General features: G+C 35.1%; 7 protein-coding genes across 7 annotated transcripts; 4 read left to right on the top strand and 3 right to left on the bottom strand.

Annotated features, from left to right (window-relative positions):
* Positions 1–1,067: 1,067 nt before the first annotated feature.
* CPY1 (carboxypeptidase C) lies at positions 1,068–2,840 on the bottom strand. The gene has a single exon (XM_020220593.1). The coding sequence runs from the start codon at positions 2,802–2,804 to the stop codon at positions 1,161–1,163; it is 1,644 nt and encodes a 547-aa protein (XP_020079276.1). The 5' UTR covers positions 2,805–2,840; the 3' UTR covers positions 1,068–1,160.
* Positions 2,841–3,081: 241 nt separating this feature from the next.
* Positions 3,082–4,212, top strand: PRR2 (Prr2p). The gene has a single exon (XM_020220592.1). It carries the CDS (start codon positions 3,158–3,160, stop codon positions 4,124–4,126), a length of 969 nt encoding a protein of 322 aa, XP_020079275.1. The 5' UTR covers positions 3,082–3,157; the 3' UTR covers positions 4,127–4,212.
* A 567-nt stretch (positions 4,213–4,779) lies between these two features.
* SHM1 (glycine hydroxymethyltransferase) lies at positions 4,780–6,372 on the top strand. The gene has a single exon (XM_020220591.1). The coding sequence runs from the start codon at positions 4,800–4,802 to the stop codon at positions 6,288–6,290; it is 1,491 nt and encodes a 496-aa protein (XP_020079274.1). The 5' UTR covers positions 4,780–4,799; the 3' UTR covers positions 6,291–6,372.
* A 105-nt stretch (positions 6,373–6,477) lies between these two features.
* Positions 6,478–9,692, top strand: MED16 (Med16p; the record flags this gene model as incomplete). The annotated part of the gene is made up of 3 exons (XM_020222086.1): positions 6,478–6,491; positions 6,629–6,927; positions 6,961–9,692. The coding sequence occupies 3 exons, from the start codon at positions 6,478–6,480 to the stop codon at positions 9,690–9,692; spliced, it is 3,045 nt and encodes a 1,014-aa protein (XP_020079273.1).
* Positions 9,554–11,747, bottom strand: SNG3 (Sng3p). Its single transcript, XM_020220590.1, has one exon. It carries the CDS (start codon positions 11,725–11,727, stop codon positions 9,790–9,792), a length of 1,938 nt encoding a protein of 645 aa, XP_020079272.1. The 5' UTR covers positions 11,728–11,747; the 3' UTR covers positions 9,554–9,789.
* A 489-nt stretch (positions 11,748–12,236) lies between these two features.
* SNG4 (Sng4p) lies at positions 12,237–13,604 on the top strand (the record flags this gene model as incomplete). The annotated part of the gene is made up of 1 exon (XM_020218232.1): positions 12,237–13,604. The coding sequence occupies one exon, from the start codon at positions 12,237–12,239 to the stop codon at positions 13,602–13,604; it is 1,368 nt and encodes a 455-aa protein (XP_020079271.1).
* On the bottom strand, positions 13,597–15,528 carry HSM3 (Hsm3p; the record flags this gene model as incomplete). The annotated part of the gene is made up of 4 exons (XM_020219972.1): positions 13,597–15,185; positions 15,318–15,356; positions 15,394–15,407; positions 15,449–15,528. The coding sequence occupies 4 exons, from the start codon at positions 15,526–15,528 to the stop codon at positions 13,597–13,599; spliced, it is 1,722 nt and encodes a 573-aa protein (XP_020079270.1).
* Between the last annotated feature and the right edge of the window lie 625 nt (positions 15,529–16,153).

Below are 16,153 nucleotides of genomic sequence, written 5' to 3'. Positions count from 1 at the left end.
TAAAGACCAAATGCTGGTTGATAATTCCGGATCCAGGACTCGAGACAAGCGGGTTGTGATGAGGTTCAAGTGAAATTACTTTCCAAACAAGTAAATGGCAATTGGAATGGGATTGGTGGATATTATTAGCCAGGTCGAGATGACAATTGATTAATTCCTGCTGGGTGAAATAGGACAAAAAATTGATGCGTTGACAGGAGTACCAGAAATCAGCCAAACGTTTGAGGGTATAACGAAGGAAGAAACTGAGAAATCAGCTAGGGAATGTGATAAGATTAGAAAAAGGTTAAGAAAAGATAGGAAGGAAAAGAAATAAGCTGAAAGTCAATGATTTTTATTAGCCTCGAAATCAGTTTACTAAGATTTTAACAAAAAATGAAATTTAATCTGCAAGGAGAAAGGAAACTGTACAGATGGAATACACTATCAATACTTTGTCTAGCAATGATTACACACTTGTTGTTTCTACTTTATTGATGGAATATCTTTGCTACAATCATCCATCGTGGACCCATACATAATAGAAGTCATTAAGCTTCTCTTTACAACGACTTCTCGACTGTCTAGAAAGAACTATGGGACTCTACAATGATAATAATAACAAATAAAGAAGCACCCTAGGGTTATGTGACCCCATCCAACCGCTAGTATAATTGGACATCTCATGTATCATCAAAGTAGAGTAGTAATTAAGCAAAAACAAAAACAATTACTGCTAATTTTTAGTTTTTTTGCGTCTTTTCGCTCGTTTCTTAACAAATGTCAACACTGCTATTTTTTTTTGTTCCAAATTTGGAAGGTTCCAAATAAACACTACCGTTACTTCACCTTACTGTAGCTCTACTTTACTGTACTGTAGTGTGCTCTATCGTACGGTAATGGCTATAGAGTACTGTGATGTGAACTGTTATGTTACTTTCAACGATTGTTTTATTGAAAAACAGAAATTTAAACAGTATAATAATCGAACTTGCTTCGTCTGTTTATTTTGTATTACGATTTTGTATTGTTAGATTAACTTCTCGAGTAATAAACTTTGTAATCTACATGGGAAATGATAGCGTTAAACGTATACTTGAAATTGCAAAACACTCTCACTGAGGTTCTGCAGACATAAAAATCAGATTTAAAAAAAAAAAACTAGATAGTATATGAATCAACTATTGGAAACCGTAATTACCAGCTAACCAGGTGTTAACCATATCTAAAGCATTTTCTGGTTGGTCATAAGGAACCATGTGACCACCACCGAAAACTCTCAAGAAGGTAAAGTGCTTGTAGTTTTTAACTTCACCGGCCGATTTCTTACCAACTTTCCAATCTTTAATTTTTTCTGATTCAAAGTCTGATTGGTGGGACCATGGTAAAGCGTTAGTCCATGCTTGGTTACCCAACCAATTACAAATGAAATCTTTATCACCGGCATAAATTAAGACTGGTAATTTTTCTTCTAATAAATCGGTGACAGCTTTGAAATAAGGTTTCATCCAATCACCAGCTAATAAGAAGTTTCTATTAATATCGAAATTACAAGATTCATATTCATCAACTTCAGCACCCAAAGCTTCTTTAACTTCAGGTAAATTCAAATAGTCACTAATATAATCCAAGCCTTTATAACATAAACTAGAACCTTCACACATGGTACGGATATCATAAACGTTTCTACCGGTTCTTTGGTATGGACCCATTTGACCATTGTTACAATAAATGGTGGCAGGAACACAAGACCAGATAGAATTAGATTCATAACAAGAGTTAATCAAGGATAAACATCTTGGAATGGCATCTTCCATGGATTGACAAGCTTCTGGTTCTAAAACTGAAGGTTCTCCCCCTTCACCACAAGCCATTGGTTCATAGTATTTATATTGGGTTAAAGGATCGGTTAAACCATTACCAATTAAAACTGAAGTTAAATTAAAGTGACGATCTTCATGTTTTAAAATTTCCAGAGCAAATGCTGGAATATAGTGACCAGCATAAGATTCACCAGCAATATGAAATGGTAAATTATTATATTCTGGGAATTGTTTGAAAAATAATTCCAAAAAGGCATAAACATCTTTACCAGCAGCAATAGTCGAAGAAACTGATTCGGAAGAGTAAGAATAACCAACATTGACTGGTTGATCTAAAAAGATAACCGTAGCATTATTATTCCAGCTATACGGGTTATGAACTGGTTTCAAATCTTCACCAATTGATGAAGGACCCAATTCAAAAAATAAACCAGTTAATGATGAACACCCTGGTCCACCATTTAACCACAAAATAACTGGGTCGTTTTTAGGATCGTTTCTAGATTCAAATACATAATAAAAGAAATGTTTATCTTCATCAACCACATCCAAGTAACCACTATATTGTTTAACTTTATCAATACCTAAACTTTTTGGAGTCTTCTTAACTCTCAATTCATGATTTGGATGCTTAGCATCACTAACATGGAAATCAAACTTATCTTTCAATTGTTTAGTGAACTTCTTTGGCTTAGACTTAAAATCCATCGAACTAATAGTATCGGGGAATTTCATCATCATTTCCAGCCATAATTCCTTGGTTTCCATTGGAATGTATTCCTTTGGTTGTTTCAAATATTTAGCAATATTTTCTAAAACATTACTTTCTCCAAAATCAAATGACTTAACAACGTCATGATATTGAGAAGTAATTCTATCAAAGTCAAATCCTAATCTTTGTTGAACATTATCAACATAAGAACCAAAATTTGGAATGTGTAACGCTTCAATTGAGCCAATACTCGAAGCAATAGTAACTGCTGCAATTACCGATAACTTCATCGTTTATTAAAAGTAAGAGAAGTTCTGAAAATTGCCACTAAAGAACTACTCTTTATATAAAAAGAAGCCATCCCCTATCGGCTTTTTATACCAGCATACCTTTTTCTCTTTGGGGATGAGAATGTGACTTTTATGGAGAGATGCGCAACGCCACGACCTTGTGACCTGATAAGCAATGCCATTGCTCTATTAACCTCTTACGGGTCTGGCTGTTACAGGTTGGCCCGTACAGGTTGGACTCTACTGGTTATTGAGCTGTTGTACAGGTTGGTGGAATAGTTATTGGCAGTTACAGGTTGGTGGAATAGTTATTGGCAGTTACAGGTTGGCACTGAAAAATTGTCTTGTCACCAATGAGACTACTTCGAATGAGACATAAGTCTGGTGGGAGTGATAAGAGTGGATTGAAGTTCTCTAAAAAGGATTCTAAGATAAAGAGATTGGGTGAAGGCATTTCTGGTTCAGTGGACTTGTATAAACTGAAAAAAATTGCTGGGTTTACTTACGTTGTTAAAACGTATCATTGTAAAGAAGGATATGAATCCAATAAGGAATACCATGCTCGGGTTCTTCACGAATACCAAGTGCTTAGTCAAATTGATAACATAAACTTCATAAAAGTTTATAAGTATTCGGTGTCGTTCAATGGTTTAAATGTTAAGATTTTTATGCAAACCGGTAGTGATAACTTATTCAATTTATTGAGACGAAATACGATTGAACCAACCGAAAACTTATGTTTATGGAAACAAATATGTAACGGAGTGAGATACTTGCATGCTAACCACTTATGCCATCGAGATTTGAAACTAGAAAATATAGTGGTTGATAAGAATGGGTTCGTTAAAATAATCGATATGGCTACCTGCACTTCCACAAGCGATAAGTCAATCGGCGTAGTAGGGTCAGACCATTATATCTCTCCTGAAACCATTACCTCCATCTATTACGATGGTGGCAAATCCGATATTTGGTCAATTGGTATCATGTTATACTATCAATTGAATCATAAGTTTCCTTGGAAATCAGCCAGATTATCAGACTCAACTTATGTTGCATTCAAACAAAACAACCATTTGGTAGATACTTGCAATCTACCTGATCCAATCATGAATAGTGAAAATCAAGAAGTTGGTATTGAGTCAGTATTGAGAAACTTACCTCGCGAGTCAATTCCTTTGCTAAGTCATATTTTTCAAATTGATCCTACAACCAGATGTAGTATCGACTTTTTTTACAACGACAATTGGTTTGATGCAGTTGCTTCTTGTACTGAATCATCCCGTTGCTCCTTTGATCACTCCAGACTCGTACTGGTGTAATTATATAATTTTGCATCTATATATTCGCATTAGTATAAATTTTAAAGTTTTTTGGCATTTTCAACAAAAAACTGGGTGAATTCCCCTAAAAACTACATTCAGCTACGCCGTAAAACCAAATTATTTGGAAAAAATTCATTCGGAAAGTTTTCACTTTATATGTGACCATATACAACGTATTCGCTTGCGATTCTAGTTCTTATTCAATTACCCTTATCCAATCTTTGGATACCTCTCAGGTTGGTACTTTTTTGTGATATTTACTCAATTGACCAATCAGACTCTTCCTTCTAGTGACTCATCATGCCTTCCACTTCCCTCCGAATGATACCACCATTTCCTCAAACACAACCCCCCATCATATTCCAAACGTAGCCTCAGCATCCGGTTTTCACAACCATTTCCCCTTTTAAGCAAAGCAGCTAGCAGCACCCTCGACTCGGGCCCCAGGGACCCCCTGACTCGGCGCAGGCTCCCATACAAAGCGGTGACTCCGTGAGACTCTGGACCACCGGTGGTCGTAACTCTGGGAGTTTGTAAGACATTCGCACGTGACCTATACCCTCGTAAGAAGCATCTCGAGGGGGATTTTTCAATTTTTTTTTTTTTCAGCATCTTTGACACCTTCTTTAATCCTTTTCTTCATTGATATATTCCAATTAGCCGTTACAAAATGCTTTCCAGTACCTTGCGTTCATTGAGGTTCCAGTCCAGAAGAGTTCCAGCCGCTTCCAGCGTCAATGCTGCCAGGAACTACGCATTGTCCGCCAATGCTCAAGCCTTAATTTCTAAATCGGTTCAAGACGTTGATCCTGAAATGGCTAGTATCTTGAAGCAAGAACAAGAAAGACAAAAGAACTCTATTACTTTGATTCCATCCGAAAATTTCACTTCCAAAGCTGTTATGGACTTATTGGGTTCAGCAATGCAAAATAAATATTCTGAAGGTTATCCAGGTGAAAGATATTACGGTGGGAATGAAATCATCGATAAAGCCGAAGCTTTATGTCAAAAGAGAGCTTTGAAAGCCTTTGATTTGAATCCAGAAGAATGGGGGGTTAACGTGCAACCATTATCTGGAGCACCAGCCAATTTATACGCTTATTCAGCAGTTTTAGAAGTTGGGGATAGAATTATGGGTTTAGATTTACCTCATGGTGGTCATTTATCCCACGGTTATCAAACCCCAAGTACCAAGATCTCTTATATCTCTAAGTACTTCCAAACCATGCCTTACAGATTGAATGAAGAAACTGGTTTAATTGATTATGATACTTTAGAAGCTAATGCAATTCTTTTCAGACCAAAAGTCATTGTTGCTGGTGCTTCTGCTTATTCCAGAGTTATTGATTATAAGAGAATGAAAGCCATTGCCGATAAGGTTGGTGCTTATTTATTATCCGATATGGCCCATATCTCTGGTTTAGTTTCTGCTGGAGTTACCGAGTCTCCTTTCCCATATTCCGATATTGTTACTACCACCACCCATAAATCTTTAAGAGGTCCAAGAGGTGCTATGATTTTCTTCAGAAAAGGTATTAGAAAAGTTACTAAAAAAGGTAAAGAAATTCCTTATGAATTAGAGAAAAAAATTAATTTTTCAGTTTTCCCTGCTCATCAAGGGGGTCCTCATAATCATACTATTTCTGCTTTAGCAGTTGCTTTAAAACAAACTCAAGAACCAGAATATAAAGAATATCAACAAAATGTTGTCGATAACGCTAAAAAATTCGCTCAAGCTTTAGAATCTAAAGATTTCAAATTAGTCTCTGGTGGTACCGATACCCATTTAATCCTTGTTGATTTAAGATCTAAAAATATCGATGGGGCTAGAGTGGAAGCAGTTTTAGAAAGAGCTAACATCGCTGCCAATAAAAATACCGTTCCTGGTGATAAATCTGCTTTATTCCCTTCTGGTTTGAGAGTTGGTACTCCTGCCATGACTACAAGAGGTTTTGGTGCTGATGAATTCTCTAGAGTTGCAGATTACTTCCAAAGAGCCGTGGATATCTCAATTGCTTTGAAAGCTAAAGAAGAAGGTAAAGTTCCAAAAGAATTATTAGCTTCTTTTAAATCCTTAGCTGATAACGATGATCAAGTTAAACAATTGGCTAAAGAAGTCTCTGAATGGGCCTCTTCTTACCCTGTTCCAGGTGATTTGTAAGCCTATACCTCTAATCTTATTCTTTTCTAAGCATCCCACGAAGTATGTACATTATTGAATGAACGATAAAACTCATATCCACCCTAACGTCTCGTAGCATTAAACTCCGTCCGTACGCGTGAATAAAGCACCAAAAAAACGGTGTGCTAAAAAAAAATCAGAGAGAAAAAAAAAAGAGCAGTTAAAAATGAGGAATGAAAAGTTGGAATTTTAAAGAAGACTCTATTGACCTTTAATTTTAATTCGAGCTCCACAATGGTGTCAAAGGAATTGCCTCAAAACACAAGTGCTCCTCTATCGGAATTTTCCATTGGGCCAACCAAGGAAAATGCCCATAGTATAACTTGGTCTAAAAATGGGTTCATTGCGTACATGGCTCCAACTCATAATTCAAAGTATAACCTATTTCTAACGTATCTTGAAAATATTGATGGAAGAACATGGCAATTAGCCAAGCCACAGGGTTTGAGTATGAAACCCAACGACGATTGTGAACTACCCCATTTATCTTCAATATTCTGGAGTAATCTCAGTACTGATTTGGCCGTTTGTGATGATCATGGGAACTTTTATATACTATTGGCCGGGGTTGGATTATTGGGCCAGAATGGAGAAGGTAAGCCAACAGAAAACGGGAGTGGAATTGGAAATATAAATGAAAATGGTACAGAAAAGAATTCACCATCGTCGAATGGTAATTTTCCAAGCTATGAATTGACCTCTTATAATCATACAGAAATGATATATCGTGATATAATTAGTCCAAACCTTACAGGAAATTCTGTTACTCGATCAAAGTTTGTTGCATTTAAATGGCTCAATATCGAAAAGACCCAAATCATTAATAAACCAGCTACTTTTGTTAACACAGATCCTCAACAATCTCAACAAATGCCCCAAGCTCCTCTTGCTTACTCTTATGGTGTAACCCAGTATCAACCATATGGAGCATGTCATCCGATTTCAACAAAGCAAGCATGTGTTGCATTACGACAAAATGGTGAGTTCATCTTATATTTTCAAGGGGAACATAAGGTTGAATACCATAAAGTATCAGTTCCAGTTTTAAATAAAAAAATAGTCTCGTTCACTCGGGCTTCAATCGGGTTTGATTCAAAAAGAATAATTGCAACCGCTTATGATTCGATACTGGATACTATCTTTTCATTCCTGGTTGATATAGAATGGGGGTTCTTAATCGAGTCAAGTAAAAAACAAAAAGTTGATCCTCATTATTATACTCCAAAAGAACTACAGACTCCTCCAAAATTAAACTTGAGGGTGTTTCATCAAATGAGACCCAGACCACTGCTTGAAATTGAAGTTCAATCAGTTAAAAATGAAGACGCAATGGACATTGATGATAATGATAAAAATAACGATGAAACAAGAACGACACTTAGCAATCTTTCTTCGATTAATATAATATCAACTAATTTCGAAGAAGAAAATCAACTAATGGTTTTTATCAGTTACGAAACTTTAGATGAGATTACTCTGCAAAAACTGACAACAATCTATCGGTATTCAATAACAAAAGCGCTGGATTTGATATCAAGTGCTTTTGTTGATTTGGGATTGCGTAAAAATATTTCAAAGCCAAATGGTGCAATAACTTACGAGTTATCTTTACAAGATAAGTTAACTCGACCTAATTTAATTCAATCAATTGATACAGCAGTTGCTGAGACTTTCATCATAATAACATATGAAGACGGCCAAATTGATTTGATGGATAGAAAAACCTTATCGCTTGTTTCCAATAATCAAGAAAACAAAAATAGTACTCCTCCCACTATAACGACGCTTTTCGATGTTGGATTCCAGTTCCCAAAAATTGAAAGAACTAGCAAAAACCCTTTACGAGTAAGTGTTTCTCCCAACTTGACATCTCTTGTTTATACTGAAGTAAATAACGAAACACAACAATTGACTTTGAAAGTCCTTGAAAAAAGACCTGAATGTGAGATATCACCAAAAGAATTATTCATTACATCAGTTGGTTTTGCATTCCGTCATGCTTACTCATGCTATACCAACACTTGTGCTGATGATTTGGTGGCATTGATTCAAACAGAAATAAAGAGAATAGGAAATTCACTTGCGAAAGCTGTCGCAACTAAAGAATCAAACTTAGAACTCATATTAAATCGGTTCATTGAATCGATCATTTGTGAGTCTCATAAAGCTATAAATTTCCAATTAGACGCTTTTGGGAAAGACTCAGTTGATAAACTTTTATCTAATCCTCCTTTACAAAAATTGTTATCTTTACAATTAGTCTTAGGTGAATTACAGCAAAATTCCAATCATGTAATAAGCGATCTCGCTTGGATAGTGTTGAATTTAAGAAGTACCAGTTTTGGCATAATGTTTTCGTTATCAAGTATATACCGTCAAATATCGAAGAAGAAACCTGCTGAAGATAGCTTACAAGATTCGATAACCAGAGCTGAATGCATTATGTCTTTAGTTGGAAATGTTAAATGGTTAATTGACTTGATGATCTATTTAAATCAAGAATTATTGCAGTTAGCATTTGTGAAAAACACTAATAGTACTGATACCAAACTTCATTATAAGAACTCTATTGTTTTACCAATAATTTTAAGTAAAGTTCCACGGTTGTTCCTTATGTATGCCTGGTCATCTATTGGAAAGACCCATGAAATTTTGAAAAAATTGCATAAAGACCTTTCGGAAAGCAATAAGCTTTTCACTCCAATGAAAGAAGCTTTGAATCGCTATTTCACGGTTTGTAATACTTCCCCATTAAACCTCAGCATCTCAGAAAACTTTTTAAGAGAATGTGATGCTTATGTCTCTAAGGAGATCGCCTCAAGAGCTGCTAATAAGGATAGAGGATATGCGTTGAAAATCGAACAAAAACTAGTTTGCCAGGGTGAGTTATCCGATGACTTAGTTCAGATTGCTAAACTATTGATAGAAAGACATTCAATTAATATAAGCAGAGACATTAAAGTTTCAGAACTTTTCTTCTATGACGTCAATTGGATTGACGTTGGAATTGCCAAAAATACGATGTCTAGAATAGAAAATGAAGATTTTTTTAGAAGTAAAAATCCAGTGATACATATTGACCCAAAGGATCAAAGAACAACAATCCCAAGACTTCAATACAATAGAATTGAATGTATCGATGCATTGAGAAAGGTTGTCGTAAAAGTTGGGGATAAATTAAATCCAAATCTGGCCACCGTCATTCCCAAAAAGAATAATAATAATAAGTTAGCCAAACTTAGAAAATGTACCAGATGCAGATCTGTTTCTTCAGTAACTGATCCTTTAGTTTTTGATGTTCCATCTAACGTCGGATTGTGGACAATGGTTTTTCAAAGAACTTGTATATGTGGTAGCGCATGGGTAAATTGTGAAAAATGAAAGTTTGACTACATTTAATGCTATTTTATAAATAGAGTATCTCTGTATTAATAAACGCTATTAGCCCTCATTATGAGCAACTCGAACAAGTAAAAATCTAATGATGATCATTAACTTCGTTATTTTTCCCAAGAGCCTCATCCTGTGCAACTTCCCGACTAGTTTCATCTTGAGTCGCTTTGTCTTTTTCTTGATCAGCTTTCTCTTGAGCCGACCGTTCTTCAGCAGCTTTCATTTTTTTCCCGATCCTGGCCATGATTATAACCATGGTAAGGGTAGATATTACAATCCATGCAATCAAAATACCAATATTTCGTCCCATATGTCCTTTATAAGCATTAAAATATGGAACATGCATTAATTCATAGGAATTGTAAATCGGCATGGCATACCCATATCTATAGAAATTGGGACATAGGACAATGGGAGAAACGGTTGGAGCCAAGTTTATAACAACCATGAAGACAATAAGAAATCCAATTAATTGGGGTTTAAGCATGAATATAACCAAAGCAAGAGCCTCCATTAATGCTCCTGAAGATGCCATAGTTAAATATGCAAAAGCCCAGACGACTAAAAAGCCCAGGTAACCAAATGTTGTAGTAAAAGTAATACCAAATGCAGCATTCAAAACAACATAAGCCAAAGACAACACAACGTATGAAGAATGAGAAGCAGCCATTCTATATAAAAGGTACTTAAACCCTTTTATCCTTTGAGCAATGAGTGTATGGATTTGGATCAGGAAGACAAACTGAAAGAAGGAAAACAACATCAAATACACGAGTCCAATTTGGAAAGGTGCTTGTACCACTGGGTTATTCACAGGAAGCCTATCGACATTGACAAAGGAAGGATTAGTGGTGACTAAGTTGGGTGCATTTGTTAAAACATTTTCAATCTCAGTTGAATTAAGCTGACCCAATAAACTTTTCAAATAAGGTGTTTGAGGAATAAAACTGTCAAATGCTAACTTTGTTCTCCCTACTATACTTTTAACGTAATTGTTAACAGCATTGTAGTTTCTACCAGTTTCATAAACTACTTCCATGAAACTATCAGACGGTGATACCAGATCAGAAGCCGTTTTTAAAGCCTCGTACATTCTTAAAGTTGAGTTTTCCTTGATATAATAAGCAGCCCAGTACTTTTGAATGTGGATTTGATGGTAGACTTCTTCTGTAATCGAATTATTATGATCAAGAGCGGCCTTATTAATAGTATCGAAATCTATTATTTCAAAAGTTCCTAAAGACTGAACCTGAGTAACATTAACAAAGAAATATTCAACAACTTCTCCAATAGCACCAGGCAAACTACCAACTTGTCTGTCTGCATTGATCACAGCAAAATGAAGATCATGAAATCTACCAGTCCGTTCATAAAAAGTTCCCCAATATATACACAAAGTGACAACCAAGCCAACAATTAAGAACGCATAGTTCTTCAAATACGTTATTACAATATTTATTCTGTGTTGGTGGAAATCTTTATCCCAGAAACCCAATTTTCTTGTTACACTTTGTATAGTAGAAGCAATTGTATTTCTTCTGCTTGTTCTTGATTGTTGACGATTTATTTCATCCTCTGTGAACGAACTTTCTCGTCTCTCACCAAAGCCCTCATATATCCGGGGAAATTCTTCTTGGGTTGCTTGATCATCGGTAGATCCCAAAGATTCAGCCTCTTCTTCTTCATCTGGAACTCTAGAAAAAGATTTACCTATCTGATCATGGCCGAACAAAAAATCCGAATCTAGCTCATCATAATATATATTCATAGGGTCATTTTCTTGGGAACTCAACTTTCTAGCTTTAAAATTTCTGGATGAAGCTATCAGATTACTTCTATGTCTGCTTGAATGGCTATCAGCGAAATAATTAGTAGCACTAGATGAAATTCTTCTTACCAACGACTGCCTCCTCAGAGGTGGTTGCACATTAGACTCATCAAGCTGGACTGGTCTGGCTTCAATTTCTTCACTGTCGACTGAAGAAGCTAGCGAGCTACTGTCACGAGAGTTACTTCTGTTCATTTCAAAGTCTTATATTATGCTGGTGTGTAGTAGGATTTATAATGAAAATATGTTGATATAATTCCGCTCTATTTTGATGCCTCTTTTTTTGGTAATCGTCTTGAGAAATTCATCTTATTCCCCAATCTTTTCCAAAAATCGACTCTGCCAGCCAGTGAGTAAACAATAGTATACCACTACACTTAGCTGGACCATCTACAGAACTAATGAGGAACAGAATAGAATCTATTGATCCATTGGATGAATCTCAAGGGTCTTATAATGGTGATAGAGCCGCACCTCAAAACAACTTGGTACAACAGTTTGAACAAACAGAATCAGCTCCAAATCCGTCAGGAACTTACCTACTGGAATATATATCTGGGGCCAATATTGGTGGTGAGGCAATTAAGTCAGAAAACTTCCAGAATGGCCAAGATAGGAATATAAGTCAAGTGTCGTATGATAAAGAAGATAACCAAGGTTCATCTACAGATTCTCATGAGGCTGACAAGAAACACCAGGTAGGAATGGACGAAAAACTAAGCGAAACCAAAGAAGAGGAACCCGAGAAGAATAGAAAATGGCATGGCATATTTGGGGTAGGATACAAGTTACTACAAGTATATTTATTTTTATTTGTATTTTTCATATCAATATGTGCATTTTATTGGGGAACTTATTTCCATAGATTTGGTCGATTCAAGAACCTTGAGTTATTGGTTGTATCCGACGATATATCATTTACCACGAGTAATGGGACTGAAGTGAGGCCCTTGATATATGATTCGTTAAGAGATATGTTTACAAATAATGAAACCATAAACAGGCTTGGTGATTGGAGATACATGAGTACTTCTGAAATAAGTGAGCTAGCATCAAAACATAATAGTTCTAATTATGACGAAGTTGTCAGACAGGTACATCATCAAAAATATTGGGCTGCGTTTTACATTGCACCAAATAGCACCCAATTAATTTATGAGAGTATGGTTAATCAAAATGTATCATTGATTGAATCACAGGCAATTGACCAATTAATCACCTGTGTTTATGAAAGTGGACGTCATTATTCTGCATTGAGTCAATATGTTACAAAAAATTTATATTTAATCCTGGATACTTGGACAAGTTATTATGGAGGATCGAAAGTTTATAATCCACTAGTCAGTGAAATTCTTACTAGAGATGAGAGGTCAGATTTAATGCAAAGTGAAAATGGTACCACTATAATCAATGATAAGCCAATGATGCGACTTTTTGATAATAGGCCATCAAGTTCACCTTCAATATTAGGGCCATCAGAATTAGGTTTAATTTATGCACAAATGTTTTCATTTCATCAATTTAATCTAAGTGTTGAAGTCTACAGTTTTTTAAGGAAAAATTTAAAGTATAAACATTTTGTTATTTGGAGAATTATAGCAGCCAATGTCAATTGTTTTATACTTGCATTGATTTATTCATTAATTACGATTGCATTTAGAACTCCAATTGATGTGGCATTTGGCAAAGCAGGATTTTTAGTACTTTGGATGTTTATGTATTTATTTATTGTTGCTAGTGCTTCGATAAATGAATTAGTTGGTACAATAATTATGTTTTCAGGACAGAAGCAATGGATACCAGTATGGTTAGTTTCATATTTGATATTTAATATATCGGTTACATTTTCACCATTAGAATTATCACCAAGATTTTATCGATATGGATATGTTATGCCAATGTTTAATGGATATGAAGCATTGAAGGTTGTATTCTTCAATACATGGAAAGGACATCTAGGTAGAAATATAGGAATTTTAATTATTTGGATTGTGGTTATGTCAATACTGATGAGTATAATTGCAGTTTATGTTGATAAAAAGGTTAAAAAGGCAAGCCAAAAAACTAAATAGTATCACTTGCAATGTCCACTTGAGGATTAATAGATTTGATATTATGACCATTTTTCATTAATGAATAAGTTTTCTTTAAATCATCTAACCAAATTTTCAAATCTATATCTGAATTGAAAAGTAAATTTTCCAAACAAGCTAATTTCAAGTTCCAAATTTCGTTATTGATGATTTCAAAAGGCGAATTAATAAGATAATCAGTTATAATGGTTGGTAAATTATTGATCAAATAAACTGTTGAATGGTTATATTTTGAAATTTGCAAAATGATATAATAAATTTGATCAATTGAAAGTTTTGAAATTTTTTCAAAATTAAAATAGTTAACATCACTAGTAATGATGAGATTGAACAAATGTTCAGATTTGATCAAATTTAAGAAAATGGTGAAGAATTTTTTATTAAATAAGGAAATTTTAGTTAAATTATCATTGAAAAAATCATGACAAAAACTTTGACCAAAAATCTGATAATTGATTTTACTAAGTAACAAAACATCCGACTCATTATCTAGGTACAAGTTATAGGATTTGAACAAATTATGCTTGGTGATACATTCTGCCACGAAAGATTGACAATAAGACAAGGAAGAATAAGAAAGAGTTTCGAACAATTCAATGATTTGAGTCACATAGAAGGACTCAATCATTGGGTTGGAATTTTTGGATAAATAGAACTGCACGATTTGATCAATTGGGGGTTTTATGTTGTTGAATAACTCTTCTGATCCGATTTCAAGATGCTTTAAGTTTTTTATAAGATTTGTATAAAATTGTATAATTAATAAAGGATAGAACGGATCATCCAAATCGTTCAAATCATTTGAGTTGAAAGTATAGAGAGAAGGGTTCAAACTAAAGGTTTTCCAATACGGTAAAAGAACGATGAGTAAGTCTAATAACCTAGTAATTAACGTTGAATTTTTCAAGCCACGAGTCTGTTCATAAAGTTGATAAGCTTCATTACTGAATAGTTTAGATTCAATAAGGGCAAGGATATTCAAGTTGACGATCCTTGAAATGAATTTTTCAGTATTGTTTACCACCGATAATGGTAACGTTTCATAATCATCGGTCGATAAGTGATTAGTTACCAAAGTATCCAAGATACTTGTATCTCTCAAAAAGTCAATCAAGTCAGTATCATTTAATTTTGTACTCAATATATTAATGATCAAGTTTGTTGCGTTTGGCGACGCTGATTCAATTCTCGAAACGATGAATTCCCTTGGATAGAAAAAAGTGATTTGATCAAATGATAGATACGATAAAATAACGTTTAATAGATCAATCAAAGGAGATTGTGAATCTTGGTTGATTGGGAAAATCAACAAATTGGTAAGCACCGAAATGAAACTGATCAAAAATTGATTTTCGTCAAGTCTCTCCAGTTGTTTCTTGAAAATAATCGTTTTGTCATTGGATACCATTCTGCAAAAATTATTTATAAGGGTGTCATCGAGGTCCGGGTCCCGGACCCCAGACTCTAGCTGTTCCTGCACTTCTTGCAAGTGACGAAGCACCTTTGCTGTTGTCTGATCTAATTCCGTCAAGTTGATTTGGTTCATTGCGTTGGAAATGCCTGTTAGAAACCAGAATTTTGCCGCTAACCCTGGGTTATAGGGTAGGATAAATGTCGCGGGCCGATGCAAAAAAAGAAAATGTCGCGAGAACTCGAACAAAAGTCGCAAAGCACCGGTGCACGGGTGCATACCTCCACCGGTAAACACACACACCCCAATACCTTTAGTACCTACATAGACGTACGCGTTCTATTAAACTATACATACTTGGAGTTACGATACTAATGGTTATACTAATAGTTTTACTAATAGGTTACTTCACCTTATACGCATATTCATAGTTATTATTAAATAGTAGAAGACCGAATGTACGGAGGTCTCTTTATTCGTTTGCAAGGTCATTGTATAAAGGTTGATGCCCATCTATTGTGAACGTTAGGGTTATCGAGTAGATCAATACAAAGACAATTCTGGTGTTATATATCGGAATTTTTACACGAGAAGCCACCAGCAGATCCCACGGCGAAATAGCCTCAAGACACCACAAAAAGAATTAAACGAGATTGTTAAGATGTAAATAGAGTTGGTGATGATAGAAACTTCGTTTATTTCATGGGGTACTGGGAAGGATGGTAACAATTGTCAACATAATTAACCCAATTGAGCAACGGTCTTTCACTATGCAAGGCACCTCCTCCCGGTAATAATCACATTCATCCAGTATAATATGAAGAGGATAAAGAAAATAAAGTAAAATAAGAAATGGTAAGTAATATTTTTATCCTTCACTGCATTTAATCAAAACAGCATAAACGAATATCTACTTGCCGTTCAATCTTTTCAGATTGCCTTTATGATGGTTTTAAAATTAAATGTACCACGTCTCCCTTCATTGTAATCAGGAGGGTTCGTCTCAGGAGTCCTCAGGAGGTAATCATTCACCCCTGGAACTTAGCACCACATTCTTATCTTACTCGAGGTATTGTATTACTTCTGTCAAAAGTAAACGCATGTAACTACACCTAAA

This window comes from Hyphopichia burtonii (genome assembly GCF_001661395.1).
Source record: "Hyphopichia burtonii NRRL Y-1933 unplaced genomic scaffold HYPBUscaffold_1, whole genome shotgun sequence".
NCBI lineage: Eukaryota > Fungi > Ascomycota > Pichiomycetes > Serinales > Debaryomycetaceae > Hyphopichia > Hyphopichia burtonii.
This window is presented reverse-complemented; position numbering and strand designations above follow the sequence as displayed.

What these genes read in the sequence shown, in the direction of transcription:
- CPY1 (XM_020220593.1), bottom strand. Translation starts at nt 2,804, where the DNA reads ATGAAGTTATCGGTAATTGCAGCAGTTACTATTGCTTCGAGTATTGGC.
- SHM1 (XM_020220591.1), top strand. Translation starts at nt 4,800, where the DNA reads ATGCTTTCCAGTACCTTGCGTTCATTGAGGTTCCAGTCCAGAAGAGTT.
- SNG3 (XM_020220590.1), bottom strand. Translation starts at nt 11,727, where the DNA reads ATGAACAGAAGTAACTCTCGTGACAGTAGCTCGCTAGCTTCTTCAGTC.
- PRR2 (XM_020220592.1), top strand. Translation starts at nt 3,158, where the DNA reads ATGAGACTACTTCGAATGAGACATAAGTCTGGTGGGAGTGATAAGAGT.